The 26,531-nt window shown below is 40.7% G+C and overlaps 1 protein-coding gene across 3 annotated transcripts in view; it reads left to right on the top strand.

The window, feature by feature from the left end:
- Nucleotides 1-26,531, top strand: part of slc7a2 (solute carrier family 7 member 2) — a 167,017-nt gene that overhangs the window by 79,380 nt on the left and 61,106 nt on the right. For all 3 annotated transcript variants that reach the window (XM_043690093.1, XM_043690072.1, XM_043690084.1), the window contains exons 2-4: nt 14,728-15,118; nt 17,080-17,235; nt 19,535-19,700. In XM_043690093.1, coding sequence (XP_043546028.1) covers nt 14,743-15,118; nt 17,080-17,235; nt 19,535-19,700 — 698 coding nt within the window. In that variant the 5' untranslated portion in view covers nt 14,728-14,742. The remainder of the gene's footprint in view (nt 1-14,727; nt 15,119-17,079; nt 17,236-19,534; nt 19,701-26,531) is intronic.

Genomic DNA, 26,531 nt, shown 5'->3' with positions numbered 1-26,531 from the left:
GCTGCACTTTTCCAGCAACACATTTTCAGCGTAGTTGGATTGAGGGTCTGCTTCCATGCTGTATAGCTCTATGACTTTATAACTGTATGGGAGCAATGAAAATATGCTACTGGAAACAGTAAATGATATGAATTTTACTTTCTAAACCTCCAAAATTTAATTCTTCAGTAGACCAAAGAGGCACTACAGGCCTTTCTTCATTATCTTTGCAGGCATTTTTAATTCCAAATGTGAGGTGAGAGTGACCGATTTTGACATCAAGGCCACATTTGCTCAACTGTGGCATCAAAGAACCCTAGCAAAACTGGAATCAGAAAGTAAACTCTCCATTGGTTGGACACCTATGTGGCACATAGGAAGATGGTTATGGTTGTTAGAGGTCAGTCATCTCAGCTCCAAGATATCCCTGCAGGAGTTCCTCAGGATAGTGTCCTAGGTGCAACCATCTTCAGCTGCTTCATCAATGACCTTTCCTCTATCATAAGGTCAGAAGTGGGGATGTTCACCAATGATTGCACAGTATTCAGCACCATTTGTGGCTCCTTGGAGGCTGAAGCAGTCCATGTTCAAACGCAGTAAGACCTGGACAGTATCCAGGCTTGGGCTAACATAGAATATTACAACACAGTACAAGCCCTTTGGCCTTCGATGTTGCGCCGACCTGTGAAACCAATCTGAAGCCCATCTATCCTACACTATTCCACTTTCACCCCATATGTTTATCCAATGACCATTTAAATACCAGTTGGCAAGTCTACTACTGTTGCAGACAGTGCGTTCCACACCCCTACCATTCTCTGAGTAGAGAAACTGCCTCTGACATCTGTCCTGTATCTATCATCTCTCAATTTAAAGCCATGTCCCCTCGTGCTAGCCATCACCATCCTAGAAAAAAAGACTCTCACTGTCCATCCTATCTAACCCTCTGATTATCCTATATGTCTCAATTAAGTCACCTGTCAACCTTCTTTTCTCTAATGAAAACAACCTCAAGACCCTCAGCCTTTCCTCATAAGACCTTCCCTTCATACCAGGCAACATCCTAGTAAATCTCCTCTGAACCCTTTCCAAAGCTTCCACATTCTTCCGATAATGCAGTGACCAGAACTGTACACAATACTCCAAGTGCAGCTGCACCAGAGTTTTGTACAGCTGCAACATGACCTTGTGACTCTGAAACTCAAATCCTCTGTCAATAAAAGCTAACACACCGTATGCCTTAACAACCCTATCAACCTGGGTGGCAACATTCAGGGACCTATGTAGTCAAAGTGGCAAGTAACCATTCAGGGACCTATGTAGTCAAAGTGGCAAGTAACATTTGTTCCACGTAAATAACCAGACAGTGACCAGCTCCAATAACAGACAATCTTAACTACCTCCCCTTGACATTCAATATCATTACCATTGCTGCATCTTCCACTATCCTGGGAGTTATCATTGACCAGAAATTCAACTGGACTTACCTAATAAATACAGTGACTACAGGAGCACATCAGAATAGGAATACTACAGCAAGTAACACATCTCCTGACTTCCCAAAGCTTGTCCACCATCTACAAAGCACAAGGCAAGAGTGTGATGGAATACTATCCACTTGTCTAGATGATTGTAGCTCCAACAATACTCGAAGCTTCACATATCCAGGACAAAGCAGCCCGCTGCATCCACTCCTTTCACCATCAATGCTCAATATGCAATAGTGAGTACCGTCTTCAAGATGCACTGCAGAAATTCACCGAAGATCCTTAAACAGCACCTTGCAAACCAAGACCACTTTTCCTCAAGGACAAGGGCAGCTGTTACATGGGAACATCACCACCCACAAGTTCCCCTCCAAGCAACTCATCATCCTGACCTGAAAATATATCACCATTTCCCTCGCTGTCACTGGGTCAAAGTCCTGGAATTCCCTCCTTAAGGGCATTGTGGATCAACCTACAGCACATAGACTGCAGTGGTTCAAGAAGGGAACAAGCACCATCTACTCATCGGCAACTCGAGATGACAATAAAACTATTGGCCAGTTAGTGACGCCCACATTCAATGAGTGAATAAAGAAAAGAAATTTCACCGATTTCAAGAAAAGCAATTGTGACTGAATTATGGACCTTGGGACTTTAACTGGTTGCTACCTTTTGTAATCAGTCTTTTCATGCACAGCTTTGTGAGTGCATGCAGTTGTGAAGACATTCAGGAGTTGATTGGTAAACAACAATTTTATTTTAAAACCATCTTGATATTTTTCCATGTTTGGCAGTTACAGCACCCAAGGAATTAAAAGACTTCTTCTATTTAAAAGTGCATCTGTTTTCATTCAGTCTCGTGGAGGGAAAGAGCAGAACATTCCGATCATTTCTACCCTGCTGTAACAAGCAGCTTTTAAAGTTGACGAACTCGAAGCCAGACTGCACTTCTTTAGAATAAGGGATATTTAGGTGGCGACAGGATCTAGAAACATATAACGAAATGTGGATGACAAGAAGAAAATTAGCTTCAGAAAAAGACCCAGAAAGTATGCCCAAATGAGTGCTGTGTTTGAGACCTTGTTCAAGGAGATTGACAGGAACAGAGGCATAGGGCAGAATCTAAAGGGCAATGGCAAAAAATGTGGCAAATCTGTGGCAAAAGTCCAGCGAGGCCTATCTCAACATGAATAATAATTTGCTCTCTTTTTAAATCAGATCCCAGGCATTGAGGTGAGATTCTTAATAGGCTGTGACAAGTTGTATATGAAGGGGGATTATTGCTTGTTAAAAACTTTATTAACTGCAGATCTCACCTAATTACTACGTGGCTTACTGTCCTATCACCGCTGTAAGCAAACAAAATGCTGGAAATTTTTGACATGAAGATTGGGTATCTGTTGATTTCAGCACCCACTTGCTCCAAAGTGTCTCCATGTTGGATACTGGGCACTAATATCTCAGGGCACGTTCCATGGGCACACATAGCCGTGCACATCCCATATCCACAGACATTGACACCAGACATGTGCCAGTCTTGAAGAACCTTTTCTTTTTTAAACTGTTACTGGTGGTAGGCCCTTATGCTGCTGAATGGTTAGCTGTTTATCTAAAGGGAGGACATTAACTAGTGCAATCAGGCCAGACTGGCACATCCACAGTTTAAGTTCAGCATCACCATGCATGTGATCCCATATTGTATCAACTCAACAGCGGACTTGCACAGAGCACTGCCATGAAAGCTGCCACCAATATAACATATTGTATGAACAATATCTGTAATACTTTGTGATTTGGAGATGCACTATCACCTGATGAAGGAGCGACGCTCCGAAAGCTGGTGTGCTTCCAATTAAACCTGTTGGAATATAACCTGGTGTTGTGTGATTTTTAACTTTGTAATACTTTAGTTTTCGTAGCCTGTAGGCATCACTCACAAGGCCAGCATTTATTGCCTGTCCCTAATTTCCCTTGAGCTGAGTGGCTTGCTCTGTCATTTCAGAATTTAGTTAAGAATCAACAAGAGTGCTGTGGGTCTGGAATCATATATAGGCCAGACCAAGTAAGCATGTAAGATTTCCTGGCCCAAAGGTAAAAGCAACAACAACATCTTATTTCTATTTTTGTGGCCTAAGTCTCCTTAGTATTCAACTGTTGTACTTTGACTATGTCCTGTACATTTAATTGGGATGGAGAGCATTTGTTCAATCCACATTATACCGACAGATGAAGATTATCCCTTAGGAGAACATAATATATAAATTTATTTGAGTTTATTCTGCGGGGATACAAATGTACAAAGTGGACATTTATTATTTGCAAGGCCAAGACCAGTTAAGCTAAAGGAAGTTTAAAATTGTTAGGCAAAAAATGCAGCAGCAAGTAACCTTTAACTTTAATCCTTACAAGAAATGTAGATAATGTACTGACCAATCACTTGTGCTTCAGTACCTCCACCCTCTTTGGATGTTAGTGACATTTTTTCTTATCACATTCCCAGTGTTGAAATTCTGGCTGTTTTCTCGATTATTGTACCAAGGTTTCAGGTCTGACTACATAACAGCAAATGCAGGACAAGGGTCTTTGACACTGAAAGCATGGCATGCAAATTGAAGTGCTCATAAGAACATAAGAATTTTTAGGAATTGGAAAAGGTTATCGCTAATGAAATCCAACCAGCCTTTTGTAAAGGAACCAATCCAAATAGATTTACATTTCTCTACTACCTTTTCTAATAGAATCCTAGACTTCTTACAGTGCAGAAAGAAGTCATTCAGCCCATCGGGTCTGCACCGGCTGCCTGAACAGCATACCACACAGACCCCCACTCTATATTCTTAATCCTCTATTTACCATGGCTCATCCCAAAGGATGGAATCAAATGGGTCCCGGGATTTATGATGCAGCAGTGCTGGTCACTGAGCCATTGTCCTGCCCAATAACTTTACCTTGATCTGTGGATTAAAAGTCTAACAATGTTGCCATTAGGCCATCGCCTCCCCATACCTTCTTATGTGAGAAATAAGCCAGTGCACTTCAAATACAAACAATTTTGAACTAGGGATTTAATTGTTAAAGGGACAGTTGAATGATAAAGTGGATTTGACCCAGCTAAATGGTGGTCAAAGATTAGCAGATAAAACTGTAACTGAATGATGGGCTACCTTTTAAATAAGAGATAGCTTGACTGTACTCAAGGTTTGTTCCCATGAAAAACAAATGAAATAAATCCAATGCTTGCTGGATTACAAAAGAGACAGAGGTTAAGGTGTAGCAGAAGAAGTTTCAAAGGGGAATTAGAAAAGTAAGCAAAAGAAGTAAAGTGGGAGACTGCGAAGAGTCTGGCAGCTAACATTAAAAGGAATTCAGAAATAATCTGTGAGCATCTGATTACTAAAAGGGTGATGAGAGGAGCAGTGAGGCTGATTAGGATCAGCAACGTGATTTATGCATGGTGACAGGGGGCATTGCTGAACTATGAAGAGAATGCTTTGCACCCCTCTTTTCCAAAGAGGAAGATGTTGCACGGGCTATGCTAAGGGTGGATGAGGGGGAAATTCAGCTGCTACAAGGATTTAAAATTGATAAGGAGGAAATATTGGATAATGTAGGGTAATGGTTATCCTTCAGTTCAATGGGTAATATCAAATTTATGTCTTTCCTTGAATGAATTCTTTATTTTAAGCTCTCTTGGGTTTTGAGTCTTTTTTCCCCATATGGACAGAGAAAGAGAGGAATAGATTATTGCTTTTTATTTGCTTTAATTTCTTGGTACTGACAACTTTTAAACTCTCTACAGTCCAATCAATCAGAGGACAGTTGCTGGGCAGAATTTCCTTAACTTAAAAGATTCTCAATACCGCTGTCTCAAATTTTCCTTCTTACTGCTTCCTAAAAGTAACATTGTATTGCTCTGCTCAACAATATGTAATACTTAACTTTCAAGTTACAAAAAACTTTGCATTCCAGTTATAGCAGTCCAACTTCCATTTCAATTTATTATCCCAAAATATTAAAAATATGTGCTCTTTTACAATAGACTGTAAGTACTAAAGTCAATTAGACACCATACCTAATGCTTCCAAGCAGACTAAATACATCCAAGGATTCCAAAGGAAGTGAGCGAGGAAAGTTCAGGTGCATTGGCCATAATTTTTCAATCTTTCTTAGACTTAATGCCAGAGGACTGAAAATTTGTAAATGTTACACCCTTGTTCAAACAAGCCCAACAACTGCAGCCTGTAGGTTGACCTCTGTTATGGTGAATCTTTTGAAACTAATTCAGAGCAAAATTTTAAAATTTTTTGGTCACTGGAGGTTATTTAAAGAGATTCAGCATTGTTCACTTAAAATTGGGTTTAACTAAATGGCTGAAAAATTTTGAACAGGTTACAGTGGAGAATTCTAATAGTAATACTGTGATGTGGTATTCATAGTCTTCCAAAATGCTGCACAACTGATTTGTAAGTAAAGTTACAATAAAAGAGACAGTAACAACATGGATGAAATTGACTGAGTGGCAAGATACAACAAGTAGTCGTAAATGGTTATTTTTTGATTGGAGAAAGGTTTATAGTGGAGTTCTTCAGGAGCCCAACTTCCTTCAGGAACATTGGAACAGGAGTAGGCCACTCAAGCCCACTCCACTATTCAATATGATCATGGCTGATCCAACACTTCAATGCCTTTAACCCACCTCAACTCATAACCGTGTACGTCATTGGTAATCTATCAATCTCCACCTTAAACATACTCAAAGACTGATTTTCCACTGCCCTCTGTGGTAGAAAATCTTAAAGGTTCACAAACCTCTGAGTAAATATATTTGTCCCAGTCTCAGACATGCCCAGTATTTTTAAATTGTGGCCCCTGATCTGGATTTCCTAATCATTTAACTGCACTTACCCTGTTTACCCTTTAAGTATTTTACTGTTTCTCACAGCAGAATCACCATCATTGCTCATCCTTGTACACTCTTACAGGGTAATAACAGATGCTGTTGTTAGTTTGCTCGCCGAGCTGGTGGGTTGTCATGCAAACGTTTTGTCATCATGCTTGGTAACATCATCCATGTAAACTTCCACGAAGTGTTGTTGTTTTACTCCACTTGATATTTATATGACCCAATCTGTTAAGGTGCATATTGTCATCTCCAGTTTTGCTCTGTAGAGGTTTGTGTATGGGGTTTATTTCTATATGCTTGTTGATGGCCTCTAAGAATTCCCGTGCATGTCTCTGGTTAGCTTGTGCTAGGATTGTTAAGTTGTCCCAGTCAAATTGATGGCCCTCTTTGTCTGTATGTACTGAAATGAGGGAAAATGTGTTGTGCCACTTTGCAGCTAGTTGGTGTTTGTAGATTGCTAGTTTTCTTCCAGTCTGTCTGATGTAGTGTAATAACAGTTTTTCTGTCGTTAAATCAACAAAATAACTTTAGTTCTTGTGTTACAGTCTGTCCATTACTATGTACAGCAATAGCACAATTTCCTGAACTTAATCTCTATCCCTTAGCTAAAGCATCTTAGTGCCATTTTCTTCTTCCTTAACTACATTAGATTAGAAAGATTCAGTTAGATCAATTTTTCGAGTTTTATTACAATATTTATTTGCATCATTGATTTAATAAATTACTATAATATTTGCAATATCATAATAAAATTGTGACCCTCGTAACATTTAAGAAGTATTTATATGTGCACTTGCATTGCCACATATTTTACAAAGCTATGGGTCAAGTGCTGGAAAATTAGATTAGTTACGTGGTTGCTTTTAACGGCGCAGATATGATGGACTGAAGGCCGTTTTCTATGCTATACATCTCTATGATTATGACTGTATGAACTGTTTCTCATCTGATGTAGCTGTTAAGGATATTTTTAATTATACTGCAGAACAAATATATTTGTGGAATTAAGTAAGTTTTAAAATGGTGTTTCCCATAGCTAGACCCTAGTTGATAACATTATTGTGCAAAAGTTAAATTATTTTCAGTAAAACCATCCTTAGGTATTCTTCTTATGACCATTTTGTTGGTTATGGGGCCAAAATTTTACTTTTTTTTGTTAATTAACATGATTTCATGTCTAGTTACCCTACAGCGTCAAGACATTGCATCTTATAAGCACAAGTCAACCCTTCAAAGTTCAGAAAGATAAGATAGTACACTTTTTGAAATATTTATGAAACGTGGAAAAGTTTGCGTGAACACCATTGTTTTACTTCTCCTAGTTTTGAAACCTTGCCCTATTATGCAGGCAAATCAAATATTTACACTTTTTGAAGCTAAATATTTAGCCTGCTTTTGGACTCTACAGATAATGCTTTGTTCCTTAGAACCGAAATAAATGTTTTGATACATAGAGTTGTTGGCAGGTAGTTTTTCAATTATTTGAACCACTTAGCTTTCAGAATTGAATTTGATGCAACAATGTATCTCAAATGGATAACTATTTTCAGAACGGTCACAACACGATTGTCACATTTTAGATTTTGGTTGTTTAGTCTACAGAGAGTAATATGTTCTGGCATGGTTTCATATGTACCTGCAGGATAGTGAACCCTTGCCAATGTGACTGTTTCTCAATATATTTCATTATATTTATTTATTTGTTTGCTTGTTTGTTGTATTGTCACGTGTCGAGGCACATTGCCTTGTGAGCAATGCAGGCAGATCATATAGTTAAGTAATATGGATAAGTAAATAGTAGGTAAGCAGCAGCAAAAACCAAAACACAGGTACAGGTGAATGTTAAGAGTTTGTGAGTGTATTCAGTATTCTAACAACAGTAGGGTAGAAACTGTTTTGAAACCGGCTGGTGCGTGTGTTCAGGCTTCTGTACCTTCTCCCCGATGGTAGAGGTTGTAGAAAAACATTGCCAGGGTGGGATGGATCTTTGAGAATGCTGGGGGCCTTTCTTTGACAGCAGGCCTGGTAGATGGATTCTATAGCTGGGAGGTTGGCCTTTGTGATTGTCTGGGCTGAGTTCATCACTCTCTGTAACCGTCATGATCTTGAATGGTACAGTTGCCTTACCAGGTAGTGATACATTCAGACAGAATGCTCTCGATGGCGCACCTATAAAAGTTGGCAAGGGTGTTCGCCGTCATGCCAAATTTCCTCAGCTGTCTGAGGAAGAAGAGACGTAGTTGGACCTTTGTAACCAGTGTGTCCACATGAAGAGTTCAAGAAAGCTTGTTGTGGATGACCACTCCCAAGAGCTTGATACTCTCCACTTGTTCCACCTCTGTGCTGTTAATGTGTAGGGGGACATGAGTAATATCCTGCCAAAAAGTCAATAATGATTTCCTTGGTTTTGCCGGCATTGAGAGCTAGGTTGTTCTCAGTCCACCGTTTTTCCAGGTCTTCCACCTCCTGTCGGTAGTCTGTTTTGTTACCATCTGAGATTTGACCGACTGTGGTGGTGTCGTCAGCAAACCTGTAAATGGCATTAGTCTGGTATTTGGTGAGGTTGTCATGGGTATACAGTGAGTACAGTAGAAGGCTGAGTAGACACCCCTGAGCAGCTCCAGTGTTGAGTGTTAATGAGGATGAAATATTGTCCCCAGTGTTCACTGATTGTGGCCTGTGGGTCAGGAAACTGAGGATCCACTTGCAGAGAGTAGGGCTTAGTCTGAGGTCACTAAGTTTATTATTCAGTCTCAAGGAGTCAATAGTGTTGAAGGCTGAATTGTAGTCAATGAGTAGGATTCTTACATAGCTAATCTTGGTGTCAGGATGTTCTAGGGAGGAGTGAAGGGCAAGTGATATGGCACCTGAAGTGGATCTGTTGGTCCGATAGGCAAATTGGAGTGGGTCAAGAGTAGTGGGGAGGCTGGATTTGATTAATACCATGACTAGCCTTTCAAAGCACTACATGACCACCGAAGTTAGGGCCACTGGGCAGTAGTCATTGAGACATGCTGCGTGAGCCTTCTTAGGCAGAGGGATGATGTTGGCCCTCTTGAAACAGGCAGGGACAGTGGCCTGCTGCAGGGAGAGGTTGAAGATGTCTGAGAAGACCTCTGCCAGTTGATCTGCGCATGCTCTTAGTGCACAGCCTGGTACTCCGTCTGGTCCCATCGGTTTCCTCGGATTCACACGAAGGAAAACTGGTTTGACCTCTGATGCAGAGAATGTTGGGATAGGTTCGTCAGGACTTGCTGGAATAGGTGTTACCTCCTCTGAAATTCTGCTCAAAGCGAGCATAGAAGGTGTTGAGACGATCTGAGGAGAGATATGTCATTGTCTGCTATCTTGCACTGTCTCTTTTTAGAACTTGTGATGTCATTCAGTCTTGCCAGAGTCGCTGAGTGTCTGTCTGGGTCTCTAGTTTGGATCGGTATTGGTCCTTGGCTGTCTTAATGGCTCTGCAAATGTCATACTTGGATTCCTTATATTTGAGTGGGTCTCCTGATGTGAAGGCCTCGCACCTGGTTTTTAGCAGGTTCTGTATGTCCTGATCCATCCAGGATTTCCTGTTGGGGAACCCCCGGATTGACTTCCTCAGTATGCAGTCCTCCCCACACTTGCAGATAAAGTCTGTGACGGTGGTAGCGTACCCATCCAAGGTACCTGTGGACTGTTTGAACATGGCCCAATCAGCCGATTCCAGACAGCACCTGAGTTGACCCTCTGCCTCCTCTGACCAGCACTGGACCTGTATCTGTGAGGAGGGTCTCCTATAAGCCGGGAGAAGAAACATGGCATTGTGGTTGGAGTTCCTGGAATGAGGATGGGGGATGGAGCGGCAGGCATCTTTCACAGTGGTGTAGCAGTGATCTAAAATGTTCAGGTCCCCTGGTGGGGCAGGTAATGTTCTTGTGGTACTTGGGCAGCATATTCCTTAGATTGGCTTAATTGAAGTCGCCAGTTACAATAAACAGAGCCTCTGGTGCTCCGTCTCCAGGGTGTTACTGGTGGAATAGAGCACATCCAGAGCTCCTCAACCTTTGCTTGTGGTGGTATGTACACAGCAGTTAGTATAGCAATGCTAAATTCCTGTGGTAGATAGAAGAGGCAGCATTTGATGGTGAGGAATTCAAGGTTTGGGGAGCAATGGCTGCCCAGGCTTGCAATGTCCATGTACCACAAGTTGTTGATTAAAAAGCAAACCCCTCCACCCTTTGTCTTACCCGAGCACGCTGTATGGTCCGTACGATGGATAGAAAAACCATCAGCCTGAAGTATGCAGATGGGAATGGATGGGTTGAGCCAGGTTTCTGTGAAGCAGAGTGTGCAGCAGTCCTGCAGTTCATGCTGGAAGCTGAGCTGTGATCTGAGTTCGTCCATCGTGTTTTTCAGAAATTGTATGTTTGCTCAGAATAAGTTAGGAAGGCGGGGGGGGGGGGGGGGGGGTCCTTGAAACCGCGTAATCTCACCCTTACTAACCGGCACGCTTACCCTGCTTCCTCGCAGGTTTCTTACATTTGAGTGGTCCAGTGGCCTGGTGAAGTGAATTGTGACTGCTTCCAGTTAAGTGATCCTTCCTAGGACCCTGTGGAGCAAACAATTGACCTGCAAGATCCATCACAGAAGTGTACAACCGTGACCCTGGGAACATGGCATTTACACAGGCACACCTAACACTTTTGCAAGATCAGAGGCACACCTAACACTTTTGTTTAAGCATACAGGAGAGTGTGCCAGCAGCAGCATCAGGAATACCTAAAAATGAGGTGCCACCCTAGTGAAGGTAGAACACAGGACTACTTGCTCGCCAAACAGTGGAAGCAGCATGTGATAGACAGAGCTAAATGGTCCCACAACTAACAGGTCAGATCTAAATTGTAAACAACCAATGCTGGAGATCACTGCGGGTCAGACAGCAACTATGGAGAGAGATTAAACTAATGTTTCAAGTTTAGATAACTCTTCATCAGAGCTGAAGTGAAGTGTGGAGGGGGTAGCATTTATGCTGTATTTTGGTGTGGGAGATATGGGGTGTAGAGTGCTGGTGAAGAAAAGATGTTGATAGTTCAGATTAAGTGGTCAGAATGTGAGAATGGCAGAACAATGGCATGTAACTGCCAGACTTGAAAGGAGCAGACAATCCCAATGAGGTGGGGAGAGGGGAGAGAGGAGATGGTGACAGAGAATGTAACAAGCAAAACTAAAACAAATGGGAGTTCACAATTTGAAGGCGTTAAACTTAATATTAAATCCAAAAGACTATGAAGTGCCCAGTCTGAAGATAAGATGTTGTTCCTCCAATTTGCACTGTGATTCACTGGAGCACTGCAGCATGTCGAGGACAGGTGGGTGTGTGAGCAGGATGACCGGCTGTGGGAAGGTCAGGGTCATGCTTGTGCACAGATGGAAGGTGGTCTGCAAAGTGGTCACCTAGTCAGCATTTGGTTTCTCCAATGTAGAGTAGGCCACATTGGGTGCAGTGAAAACAATATACAAGATCGGAGGAGTTACAGGTGAAATGCTGCTTTATCTGGAAAGACTGTTTAGGGTCTTAGATAATGAGCAGGGAGGAGTTGAAGGGATAGGTATTGCACCTTATAGGATTAAATGGGAAAGTGCTATGGGAAGGAGGGGTGGTGTTGGTGTTTGTGGAATGGACTAGAGTGCCCCAGAGGTAATGATCCCTGTAAAATGCAAATGGGAAAGTGAGGGGAAGATTTGGTAGTGGTCTGATGGAGTTGTCTGAAATGGCAGAGAATGATCCCTTGAAAGCGGAGGCTGGTGGGATGAAAAGTGAGGACAAGGGGGACCCTATCAGGCTGTTGTGAATGATGGGATGGGGCAAGAGCGGAAGTGTGTGTGATAGGTTAGATGTGGTTGAGGGCCCTGTCAACAACAGTGGGCGGGAAACTATGGTCATTGAAGAAGCAAGCCATGTCAGCAGCTCTACTTTGGAACGTGTCATCATCCAAACAGATGTGATGTAGGTAAATGAACTGGGAGAATAGGATGGAATCCTTGCAGGACATGGAATGTGAAGAGCTGTAGTGAAGGTAGCTATGGGAGTCAATGGCTTTGTAGTGGATGGCAGTGGACAGTTTATTCCCCAAAATAGAGACAGAGAGATCAAGGGAAGGAAGGGAAGTGTCAGGAATGGACAATGTGAAAGTTATCGAGGAGTGGAAATTGGAAGCAAAATGAACAAAGTTTTCAAGGTCCTGGTGGGAGAGTGAAGCAGCGCCAAAGCAGTCATTGATGTTCTGGGAAAAGATGGCAGTTCCACACACCCCATAAAGAGGTAGGCATAACTGGGACCCATACAGGTGTCCATAGCCACTCCTTTGACTTGGCAGATATGAGATGAAATAAAGGACAAATTGTTCAGTGAGGGAACAAGTTCAGCCAGGTGGAGGAGAGTGATGGTGAATGGGGAGTGTTCACACCTCTTGTCGGAGAAGAAGCCAAGAAGTCCCAGACCATCCTGGTGGGAAATGGAGGTGTAGAGAGATTGGTCACTCTATTTCTGCCTACATTCAGCTATGAGTGTTAATAGACAATTGAACAACTAACAAGAGGAGGCACCACAAATATCTCCATAATGAATGACGGGTGTGCCCAGCGCATAGTGTAGAAAGATAAGACTGAAGTATTTGTAACAAACTTCAGTCTTATGGAAGCGAGTTGATGATCCATCAATCTTAGCCTCCTCCTGAGGTGCTCAGTGTCACAGGTGCCAGTTTTCAGTCAATTTGATTCACTCCAGATGCTATAAAGAAATGGTTAAATTCATGGGATACTGTAAAGCTATGGACCCTGACAACACTCTGGAAATAGTAATAAAAAGTCATGCTCCAGAACTAACCACACCCTTAGCCAAAACATTCCAATGTAGAAAATTTCCCAGGTATGTTCTGTTTACAAAATGCAGGACACATCAAACCCAGACAGTTACCACCATACCAGTTTACTCTCTATCATCAATGAAGTAGTGGAAGATGTTGTTGGCAGTACTCAGTGATGCTCAGTTTGTGGCTTCCTCCAGGACTGTTTAGCTCCTGATCTCATTAAACTTTAGTTGTAAGGATGATGTAGATGTGACTTGTATTCTAAAGACTTAGAGTCATACATTTTGTGGAAAATGCTGACAAAACTTTGCCCCGAATAACACCATTACAACAGTTTGTCACCATCCAGGACAAAGTAGCCCATTTAGTATGTTTTTCACCATATGTATTCACTCTGTCCAGCACCAGCTCACAGTGACAGCAGCCTGTACCATCTATAACATGCAATAACTTGCCAAGTCTCTTTCAATTTTCCAAACATGTGTCCTCCTGTGACAATACTATAGCTTTAAGCAGTGTATTTTGTCCTGGTTGCATTTTTATGAAGAGAGGTTGAGACAGAGGCACCGAGCAGTCTTCTTCAAGCCAATAAAGTAAACAGCTTGTAAGGCCTTGGGCTTTTTTTGAAAGTTGGAACAATAGAAGCAGCCTGAACGGGTGAGGGCAAGCTCCCACAGACCAGGATGTTTAGTTTAGCTTTCAGTGGCTGCTTGGATTATGAAAGCTTCTCTCTCTCACTCTCTCTCTCACTCTCTCTCTCTCGACAAGCTTTGAAGGGAGAGGTTTAGTGACTACTTTTGTAGAGGTAAGTTGCCTATTTGGATGATTAAAAGTTGAAATGAATGTGCGTGAAATTTAGATAAATTCATTGGAAATGTCAAGAAACTGTTAATGGAACTTCCACATTGTCATCATTGGCATTCTAGAAAACTTGAATGTAAAAAACATAATCAAGATGAACTTAAAATGTGCTGAATTATGGAATTTGATATCAAATTCACTGGTAAAATTGCAATAGTTTTGTATAATAATGACAATTTAACTTAATCAGTCAAGTAAAGCAATCACCTGATAAATTCCTGTTTGAACTTGAGATGTAGTTAAATGGTTATTGCCCATTTTAAACAAGATGGTGTTGTGTGTACCCTCTTGAACAGCTGAGCATGTGCTATATGTTGATGATGTTATTTGGGGATGTGGAGATTGTCAAATTAAACACAGCTGCACCTTAGCAGCAGAGTAACACATTGGAAAAGCAAATCCTGACTTCATAAAACAATATCAGAGTAATGTGTAAAGAAATTCAGTTATGTTTTTAATACTGTTTGGTTAGTAGCATTGTTATGATTGATAAAGATTTATCATTGATTTTGTAATTCAGATAGTTAGGCAGCATTCTTGAGCAGCAATATGCCCTGACAAGAAAACTATATCACACTGAAGAAATTTAAGATGCAGCTAAATGATTGTCTATTTAAGAGATTTTAAAGTATTTCTCTTTTTGTTTCAGCTCTCCCCATCAAAGATGATTCATTGTGGCACTGTGAGGTCTTTCACTCAATGTTTAATTCGTAGAAAAATCATAAGCCAAAATAATCTTGAAGATACCAAACTATGCCGCTGTTTGTCCACCATAGACCTGATAGCACTGGGAGTTGGCAGTACACTCGGAGCTGGTGTTTACGTACTAGCTGGTGAGGTTGCTAAATGGGATTCCGGACCCAGCATTATCATCTCTTTCCTAATTGCGGCATTGGCTTCAGTGATGGCTGGTCTGTGCTATGCAGAATTTGGGGCCCGTGTTCCAAAGACCGGTTCTGCATATCTATACAGTTATGTGACTGTTGGTGAACTGTGGGCATTTATCACAGGGTGGAACTTAATTCTTTCTTATGTCATTGGTAAGTGTTTCTTATGTACATACCCAGGATTCACCTTCCATTTATTTTTGTGCATTACTAAACTTTGGATTATCCTGGTTTTGCTGAAGATTATGGTAGAATCAATATTGAAGATTATCTTAAATTAATTTTGTTTAAGTTTTTTTGGAACTGGCTTGTGATTAAAGTTGAAAATAAACTATTTCTTTCAATTAACTGCCTTCCTCAGCAGGATTTTAATTTTAATGATTCTCTGTTTTCCGTTCATCTATCACTGTGATGCAAGCATTATGATGATGGACTGGCAACCCAGAGTTCATAGGTTCATAGTCCCACTATTGCAGAAGACTGGCACTAGGAAAGAAAAAAGAGCATAGAGTGTTGCCATATCCTAATTTGGTTCACTAATGGAGCTTACCCCACAAAGTTTACTGAATCACTTCAGAAGCCACCAACTACAGTCAGTGTAAAATGATTGATAAAAATCATGTTGATAATCATAATGCTAAAGTAATGCAGCAGGAACCACCTATTTGACAATTTTATGCTCCAGATCCATTATGCATTGAACTCCTAATGTGAATAGAATGTACATTTCAATGTTCAAATGGTTCCACTTCCACATGATAGCACCCAGCAGTGAACTGTCATCGTGCTCCAAAATATTAACATTGCACTAAGTAATGCCATTGTGATTTATGGTATCTCTTAGGAAAGTTTCATGGAACTTTGCGAAATGCATTAGAGTATTGTGATTATTTTATTAACTAATGGGATGGCCATTTTGTGTATTACGAAATCTTGCAAATAACATTGAGATGATCCCTTAATTTAAAGTATATGATAAAGTGTCATAAGTTTATTTCTCTTTTCTACCTCTTTCTGTTGTACTGAGGTCAAATAAAATAAAAATTGTCAATAATTATTTAACTTGCATTATTTTTCCATGATGAAGCATTGATACAAATGTTTTGGCTTGAGAAAAATGCCATTCAGCACAATGTAACTGACCTATAGATGATCCTTGCATTTATTAGCTGAATACATCTTTTTACAGAGGCAAAACGTGATCCAGCAGGTCTCAGAGATTCCTTCAGGATTTTGGAATCTTTAATGCTTGTGAAAGGAATATTTCAACATGAAAATATTCCTCTAGGTCAGAAAAGTATATAACTTTCATAGATTGTAACAACTCTGGAAAGATGGTGCAAAAGGTTCAATTATACAAAATACTTAGTTCGTTCAATTCAAATTGCTCTCCTTAATAGTTTAGTGTAGGGTTCAATCTTTTTGATTTAATTGCTAAAGCCCATGTTTAAAAGTTAAATTAATTAAACTGACAGAAGTTCTTGTAGAAATTATATGATAAAATCACTAAGTTATTAGACATGTTTGGCTACACCATTCTGGTTCTCTGGAATGCAATCCAATTATTCCCATTCCCCTATTCTCTCCAATTGGCCTGTAATTTTATTAATATTATGGATTTTATTACCCTAAAATGACTATCTGATTGCCTTTTAAAATAATTCATAATATTTATTTCCATTAGATCTCATGGGCAGCGTGTTCCAGATCATTACCAGTTGTTGTGTGAAATTGTTCTTCCTACTTTCCCCTCAATTATCCTCAAATATGCTTATCTGTTGGAATATTGTTTTTTAATGTGACAAGTGCAGAGTGTTCCAATAAAACATTTAAGCATTGTCCTTTTGTTGATAAGTTATTACAGCTTGTGCAAACTTAGCCCACCAGGAACAGTTCCAAACAAGCAAAAGTACACGTGAAACCTTCTCAAATGGAATTTAGAGTGATAATGGTGTCAAATGAGGTGTAATCCTGTTGGCAATTATTTGTCTAATGAATATTTTGTTCGTCGGATTATCTACAGTTTGCTTTACTTAATTGCTACAGGCTGCCAGTGAAGCATTAATGTGAACGTGTAACTTAGTAGCATTTCTTTCATTTGTCTTTATACTTAGGTACTTCAAGTGTTGCCAGGGCATGGAGTGGTACCTTTGATGAACTTGTTGGCAAACAGATTGGAAATTTCTTTGGCACATATTTCAAGATGAATTCACCAGGACTGGCAGAATATCCAGACTTTTTTGCAGTGTGTCTTATATTATTATTGTCAGGTATGGTGAGAGTGAAGTTTTAATGTATCATTTTATGGTAAGCTGGAAAAGATACTTAACATAATGCTTGTAGAATTCAGGATATTGTTGTTTGCTTTATTATCAGACATGATCATACAGTCACATTTAAAAACATTAGGGGTAACTAGAGAGGATATTTTCTAAAAATGGGCTGGAGTTCTCAATGTATGATTAACCTGTGTCATTGACTGCAATGCAGACAGCAGTCCAACAGAGTCCCTGTTCATTGCCATGACCTCTGTCCCCAAAGAAGATAAACCCTGCTAATCCTTCATTGACCAGGCACATCGGTAAGTGGCAAATATCAGGATTAGTTAGTACTGTTTAAAGAGAAGTCGCATTGTGACTGCACAGGTGCTGGGAATTGTGAATGAAGAAGATCAGACTAGGGATAAAGTGAGGAATGGCACATGCAGGGAAAAAGAGAGCTTTTACATCATTTTTTACATAGTGGTAAAAGAAGTAAAAAGGTAGAGATTCTAGTTTGTAACAACATCAACAAAGCAGGCATTACAGATGGCCTCGAATGAAGACCTAGCAGAGCTCCAAAACTCATGAATGAAATCAGCACTGTAGGAGGTTGTTTACACAGCTATGATTATTTAATTTACAATTTTGTGTGTTGTTAATAAGTTAAACTTTCTTTGAAATGTTTTTAAATGCCTGTTTGCTTATTTGGGTAAAATTCAGACCCGTTAAGTGGATTTAAATAGAATAGAAAGAGGAATGGCTATGCTTTATAGGTTTATAAGTTTATAAGAGGGGAATTTTGAGAAGCCTTTTTTAAAAACAATAATGAGTATTTAAAAGATTTTCTAGTGTTACTGGAGGGTTTATTGGAAATATACCTCGTGATACAGGAAGAGTGGGTGCTGAAGCGGCATGGAGAATACAGAGGATGCATGGATCTATGGAATGAATAAGAGTGTGGGTGAGGTCTGGGGGCCCTGATTGCTATGTCAAGATCTGGGGTTCCTTACCTCCCCATCTCAGAATTCATCCATCTCTATTGCAACTTTGACCTGCCTCTGGAAATCATCTGTCCGGGTCTCTAATCCATGCCTATCTGCTCACAATGAAAATGCAGTAGTCAGGCACTATCAGGATGAAGACAGCATCACAGAGGTGGGAAAATTTACATCTGATTTTTCATGCAGAAGACAAAAATCCAACCTAAGGTCAGGAATGGGACCATTTTCTGATAAATTAAACTAAGCAGTCCAGTAGCATTTGCTTGACTGGTGATTCTGCTCTCTATCCCTGATATACTGAGTATGCAATGTACAGGCCACACAACAACAAGTCAATAGCTTCAACTGCACTCTCTCCCCTCCCATTCTATGCTCCGCACCATTTACAGGGAGTGAAAAGACCAATTACATCTAAAACACCCTTCTAGTAACACCATCCTAACTAGGGAAAATAGCACCACTTCATTTTCCGATTTAAAATGTTGGAGCATTATTGTCTTTAGGGTGGATCTATAATAATCTTAGGTATATCGGCACTTGACAACTAGGAGTGGAAAGTTAATGCTGCTACAAAAGCAAGGTACCATCCAGAAACTTTTTTTTAATAAGTCATGATCATTTTTGGAGGTTGGTGGGGAAAAGGATTTGCAGTTGTATGTTCACAGTTTGATTGATGGCTTAAAGAGACTATTAAAAGTTGAGACATATTTCAAGTGAGATTACAAAGAGAAGTCTTGTTTATTTTGTTAAGGGCTGTGTTTTCCAAAGTGGAGGTCAGGCCCCTAAGGGACTATGACTGAGCTACAACAACTACATACCTGTTGTAACCAGGACCAAAGTGGCTTTACAGGGCTAGGGCAGTGGATGTGGTGTCATGGGTTAGTTTGAATAGAATCAATAAGGGGCTGTGTTTTAGACATGGATTTGCATGCAGCTTATGAGGAGCCGTGGGAGATGGATGAGGGAGCATGAATTGGCACAAAGGGCATGGGAGTGGGTAGGGGCTGACTGTGTGTGAGGGCTAGAGTGCCTGATGTTGAACAAAATAACTGAGACGCAAGTCTATAAGATTAAATGTTGTGGAAAACTCTTCAGGTCAATGTTGCTGCATAGACTAAAAGAAACAGGACTCTTCCCAGTTAAGCCCTTCTCATTTTCAGAACTAAAAATAGTTTATTTTAATTTTATGCAGTTCATATAGAGGGTATATTCTTTTGTATTAATTTCTATCTATAGCAAAACTACTGTTCAGTGTGAGAAAATTATACATTGATGCATTTTTACTTTTAATATTCTGTGTACTTTAGGTCTTCTATCATTTGGTGTGAAGGAATCTGCTTGGGTTACCAAAATATTTACAGCCATCAACATTCTGGTCCTTATATTTGTTATTATCACTGGGTTTGTAAAAGGAGACACTGAGAACTGGAAGATCAACGAGGAGACTCTCAAAAACTTCACAGCTATTACAAAGTAAGTTTGTAAAAAGGAATTGGACAACAGGCTTGGGTTAGTCTGACATTATTTAAACATTTGAACTAGTGAAATCCTCAACAGGGGAACAGGAGTAAACTGTACAACTTATTGAGCCTGTCCTCCTATTCTTGATCTTGACTGATCATCTCCTAAATGTCACTTTCCTGCACTGTCTCCATATCCCTTAATGTCATTAGTCAACAGAAACAGTCAATATCTGTCTTGAGCTTGTTCAATGATTGAGCTTTCCACAGCCCTCTAAGGTAAAGAATTCCAAAGGTTCCCTCATATGTGAGTGAAAAAATTCCTCCTCATCACAATATTAAATGGCTTATCCCGTATCCTGATATGTCACCCCTGGTTCTAGAACCATTAGCTAGGAAAAATGTCCTGTCTATATATCCCTATTGTGCCCTGTAAGAATTTGATAAATTTTAATAGGATTGCCTCTCATTCTTCAAAACTCTGGAAAATACATGATTAACTTCCTCAATTTCTCCTCATAAGACAATCCTATCATCACAGGAATTAGTCTGATGAACGCCAGTTGTACTGTCTCAGTGGCAAGTTCAGCAACCTTTGTTTTAAATGGCACTTTATTGAACCGGCATTTTCGATAAACTGGCAAAAATTATATATCATAAATAACATAAAGTTTACTGTATTATTCTGTCCAATTATTAAAGTTTTTTAAAAATAATTCATGTCAATATAAATATACTTCTTGTTCATTCAAATGGCCATACGAAATATCAACAATTGATTCACTTTTGAGTCAATAGCTCCCAAAATACTGAGACTTACCACAATATCTGTGTACAGTGGAAACTTGATTATCCAAACGAGATGGGCGAGCACTATTTCGTTTGGATAATCGATTATTCGGAAAATCAATTAAATGCCTTTCCTCTGGGGTTCGGAGTTTTAAAGTCTACTCCCCGTTCAGGAGACTGCAGCACACGAGCTCCCGCCCCCATCACCGCCCTCCCGTCTAGCACTGCACCCCAACCCGGTCCAACCACTCCCCCAACCCGATCCAAACCCGCCCCCACCCCCAGCAGAAAGTGCGTGAGTCCCCGCCTCGAACACAGCCCCCTGCCAACCCGGCCCCTCCCCCCATATACCCCCGGCCCCTCTCCGGGGCAGCTGGACTGCACACCAACAACAAGACTGCTGTGCTGCTGCAGTTGCCTTTGTGGGGGATGTCTCCAAATAACACAGTCACAGCCACACGCACCACTTTTTTTACTGCAAATGTTTGACAGGTTCCACGTTTGCCCTGCACAGGACAATGTTGGAGAGATTATTCCTGGGAAGCGGGGGTTGGGGGGGGGAGGTGGAGGAGGTTAGGGAAAGTGTGGGGAGAGAGAGAGGGAGGGAGGTTAGTCATTTGGAGACGGTGCCTGTTTAATCACTGTAACAAAAGATGTGATCACTGTTGGAAACATGTCTTTGACGTAATGTTTCTATCGGGACCTCGAGATCTCCTTCAGATAATCTGATTTTCGGATAATTGGTATTCAGATAATAGAGGTTCCCCTGTAGTCAGTTGAGGGTGTGAGTGAGAAGGGTCTCTGTCACTAATTTTTTATTTAAGGCAAAGCTGCATTATTACTTAGTGATTTATAGTGTAAATAAAGTATAACTGTGATGCGTACCCCCTCTGCATTACATTTCTATTACTTAGTAAATGTTTTTATATTGATTATGTGGACCACTTGATTATCTGGAATATTTGATCAACTAACACAGTCCTGGTGCCTGGACCTTCATCACCTTTTCTGAAAGTCCCTCATAAGAGGTTGGTGGTAAAGATTAAAGCACGTGGGATAGTGAATATAACATTGGCATGGATTGAGAATTTGTTGGCAGACAGGAAATAGAAATTGGGAATAAATTAGTATTTTTCTGAGTGGCAGGCAGTGACAGTGGGGTAGTGCTAGGACCAGTGTTTGGGTCCCCAGATGTTCACACTATATATTACCTGGACAAGGGAACCAAATGCAACACTTCCAAGTTTGCTGATGACAGAAAATTGGTTGGGACTGAGGAGGATGCAAGGTGGTATGTCGTGTGAGTGAGCAAGTGGCAGGTACAGTAAAATGTGTCTAAATGTGAAATTATACACTTTGTGAAAAACAGAAAGGCAGAGCATTATTATGAATGGTGATATATTGTATGTAAATGGTGATATATAAGGGATTTGGGTGTCCTTGAAAGTAGAGAGGCTGGTGCAGCAAGCAATTAGGAAGACAAGTGGTTTATTGACAATCTTTGCAAGAGGTTTTGAGTTCAGAAGTAGAGGACTTTTACTGCAGTTGTACAGAACCTTAGTGAGACCACACTTGGTGTATTCCATACAATTTTGATCTCCCTATCTAAGAAAGGATAAATGTCCCATAAAGGGAGGGCAGCAGAGATTCCTTAGGCTTAAACCTGATAACAGGACTAGACAGACTCAATGCAAGGAGGACGTTTTTCCTGGTTGAGGAATCAAGAACCAGGGAGGACAGTCTGAGGGTGTGAAGTATACCATTCAGGACTAAAATTCAAAACATCTCCACTCAAAATGTAGTAAAGCTGTGGAATTCTCAACCACAGAAGATGGTGGGGACTAAGTTACTAAATATATTGAAGAAAGATATAGATACATTTTTAGATTTTAAAGGCATCAAGAGGTATGTTGAGAAAGCAGGAATATTGTGTTGGAATACCTCTATCATCCATAATCATATTGAATGGGGAAGCAGGATTGAAGGACCAAATGGTCTACTGCTGCTCCTCATTTCTATGTTTCATTTGCAGAAAGCTGCACCTAAGCCAGTAGCTCTAGTTTTGCACAAGGGCTCTGCATCATCATGATGTCTCTTGACCTGCTCCTTCTCCCTCTGCAGGCTGTGGGACTTGCTGTTGTTCCTGCAGTTGTCTCTAAGGTCTTCTGTAACCAGTTCCTATTCGGTAAAACAATTATAAGAAGTACTGAGTTGACTGGGCTTCATTTGCTTTCAACTAATCTGTGAGAACAGTAAAGGAAAATACAGTAAATGGATATTTTAGTCTTAGCATCTTCCTCATGAAGCTCCAGGTTTTGCCCTCACAGAGGGCAAGACCCCAAGCAGTGTATCCTCAGAGCAATTCTGCATTGTTGTCATTTTCAAAAGGAGAGCTTCTTGTTACCAACATCACAGGAGTATTCAGGCATACTATTACTGTTGGATTACCTGCTAGCATGACAATACATCACATGCACAATAACCAGCCTGTACTGACATAAGTGGGCCTGCAGCCACCTTTCAGTGCCAGCTGCCAGTTCACTTTGTAATGCAATTATGTGCTTGCTAAGTAGGTGAGAGAGATCCCATGAAGGTTATGAGGCATTGGTGTATCTGATATATATAATGTCCATTTGATGAGGGATGCATGTGGTTCGTGCATGTAGATTGGGCCCTGAGATGCAGTTTAGTGCAGAGCAACATGGAGGCTCATCAGAGCAAGTGGCAAGCTAAAGTCCCCAGGTACTCACTCTGATTTCCATAAGAGGAATTTCTGACATTTAGCGTGTTTAGCACATTTCGTGAGGTAGAAAGCTGAATACTAATACGGCAGGACTTTGGTTCAGCTACATTTGGAATACTGCGTATAGTTCTGGTCACTACATTACCAAAAGGATATGGATGCTTTGGGGAGGGTGCAAAGGAGGTTCACCAGGAATTTTCCTGGTAGGAAGGGTGCTAACTATGAAAAGAGGTTGAGTAGGTTAGGATTATTTTCATTAGAAAGACAGAGGTTGAGGAGGGACCTGATTGAGATCTACAAAACCATGAGTGGTATAGACAGGGTGGATAGCAAGAAGCTTTTTCATAAAATGGGGGACTCAATCACTAGGGATCACAAGTGAGAGGGGAAAAGTTGAAAGGTGATCTCCGTGGAAAGTTCTTTCTGCAGAGGGTAGTAGGTGCCTGGAATGTGTTGCCAGCAGAAGTGTTAGAGGCGGGCACAATAACATCATTTAAAATGTATCTAGACAGATACATAAATGGGCAGGAAGCAGAGGGATACAGGTCCTTGGAAAATAGGCGACCGGTTTAGATAGAGGATTTGGATTGGTGCAGGCTCGTGGGCCAAAGGGCCTGTTCCAGTGCTGTAATTTTCTTTGTTCTTTGTTTTGCTAGTCCAGCACTATTTGGAAAGGTTACTGGACTCGAAACATTAACTCTGATTTCTGTCCATGAATGCTGTCAGACCTCTCAGTTTCTCCAGCACTTTCTATTTTTGTTTCAGATTTCCAGCATCCACAGTTCTTTGTTTTATATTAATGAGATGGATTGAGTTAATAACAAGGCATTTAACAAGCAATAATCTCCTTAATTGGCAACTCACCACAACCTAATTAGAAATTCGCATTGTCATTCAGCAAATGCATAAAAGATGTTGTGAAGTACTCCTAATGTCAAGATCAGCCTCACCAGACTTTCTTGTCTGACTCTGTCACAAATTTTGCCATAGTTCACATTGCTCAGACCCCAATAAGATTCTGTCCCTACATGTTCTATAGTTGCACAGCTGTCAGTGCTGTATACAGTAAATAAAGGAGTGTGGAGATACTGAAAGCTTCTACTGAATTGTTTTATTTATCTGCCAACAATGGTTGGTAATGTTCTGGTACAAACAGATACACATTCACCATTATCAACTGCACATTCTGCTGGAATTCTTTCTTTCCACTTAGGTTGCATCTTACTCATTCAGTGTTGGAGGGTGCAACATTAAATGTTCCATCATTGTCTGATCAGACTGATCCTGATCCACAAATGTTCCAGACCTTTGATTAAAGTGAGGTTTTGATCCACTTGTCCTGATGATCATGAGGTGTTGACAAGTATATTCCGTGTCTTTGCCTGAACTCATCTTGATGGAATGTTTGCTCCCTATTGCTGCTATTTTCATCTTTTCAAGGGGGAGGATTTTGAAGGGACCTGTCTGACATGCTTTAGTTTAGATGAGAAAATGATAGACGCTCCAGAGAAATGGAGGAAATGGTTACATGTCCCATTTATAGGTTGAAAATCCTACTACATCACCCCTCATCTCAGGACAAAATAAACAAATCCAGCCAAGGCACTAAAGGCTAAGTTTGTAAACAATACAAAGGTACATAGAGAGACAGATAGTATTGAGTCATGTATTTTGGTAGAAAGAATAGAGGCATGGACTGTGTTCCAAATGGGGAGAAAATTCAGAAGTCTGAAATGCAACGACGCTTGGGAGTTCTAGTCCTGGATTATTTCAAGGTGAACTTGCAGGTTGAGTCATTAGTTAGGAAAGCAAATGCAATGTTGGTACTTATTTTGAGAGGACTTGAATATAAAAGCAGGGATGTACTTCTGAGGCTCTATAAGGCTCTTGTCAGACCATTTTTGGAATATTGTGCACAGTTTTGAGCCCCATACATCAGAAAGGATGTACTGACCCTGGAGTGTGTTCAGGGGAGGCTCATGAGAATTGTCCCAGGAACGAAAAGCTTAACGTATGAGGAATGTCTGCGGACTATGGGTCTATACTCAATGGAGTTTAGAAGGATAAGGGGGGATCTAATTGAAACATACAGAATACTGAATGGCCTAGATAGAGTGGATGTTGGGAAGATGTTTTCACTGGTAGGAGAGACTAGGACCTGAGGGCACAGCCTTAGAGTAAGGGGAGGATGTATTAGAATGGAGATAAGGAGAAACTTCTTCAGCCAGAGAGTGGTGAATCTATGTAATTCACTGCCACAGAAGATTGTGGAGGCCAGGTCATTGAGTATATTTAAGACAGAGATAGATAGATTCTTGAGTATCAGGGGATCAAGGATTACAGGGAGAAAGCGGGAGAATAGGGTTGAAAAACTTATCAGCCATGAGCACTCAAGGGACTAAACAGCCTAATTTCTGCTCCTGTGTCTTATGGTCTTATTTCTCATGTTTCCAAAAAAAGGTCAGTAAGTGTATGAAAAAGAAATACTCTGAGAAAAAAGCCCCTAAAAAAACTAACATAAGTAACTAACATGTGCTGTAGAGACTTCTCCAGGTATGCATTCTGAGACAAACATCACCTGCTTTTGGAGGAACATCAACTTGGTGGAAGACAAACTTTCGTCTGCCCATAGTATATTGATCTTCTGGTCCAGAGAGTTGAAATGATGAAGTGTTTCAGACTGAAACTCAAGGCAATTGCTGAAAAAGCTCTGAGAGGGGAGGACACTGTCCAATGACCATAGAAACATAGAAAATAGGAGCAGGAATAAGCCTTTTGACCATTTGAGCCTACTTTGCCACTCATTATAATCATGGCTGATCAACCAACTGTTTTCTCTTATATCCTTTTGATGCCTTTAGCTCCAAGAATGATATTTAATTGCATCATAAAGACATTAATTGTTCAAAGTTTGTGCGAAGATTTGTAGCTCGGGTGCTCGTTGTTGTGGTTCTGTTCGCCGAGCTGGAAGTTTTTGTTGCAAACGTTTTGTCCCCTGGCTAGGCGACATCATCAGTGCTTGGGAGCCTCCTGCGAAGCGCTTCTTTGATGTTTCCTCCGGTGTTTATAGTGGTCTGTCCCTGCCGCTTCCGGTTGTCCGTTTCAGCTGTCCGCTGTAGTGGTTGGTATATTGGGTCCAGGTCGATGTGTTTGTTGATGGAGTTTGTGGATGAATGCCATGCCTCTAGGAATTCCCTGGCTGTTCTCTGTCTGGCTTGCCCTATGATAGTAGTGTTGTCCCAGTCAAATTCATGTTGCTTGTTGTCTGCATGTGTGGCTACAAAGGATAGCTGGTCGTGTCGTTTCGAGGCT

This window comes from Chiloscyllium plagiosum, chromosome 1, assembly GCF_004010195.1.
Source record: "Chiloscyllium plagiosum isolate BGI_BamShark_2017 chromosome 1, ASM401019v2, whole genome shotgun sequence".
NCBI classification, from domain to species: domain Eukaryota; kingdom Metazoa; phylum Chordata; class Chondrichthyes; order Orectolobiformes; family Hemiscylliidae; genus Chiloscyllium; species Chiloscyllium plagiosum.
Note: the sequence above shows the minus strand (reverse complement) of the source record. Positions and strands in the feature narration are given on the sequence as shown.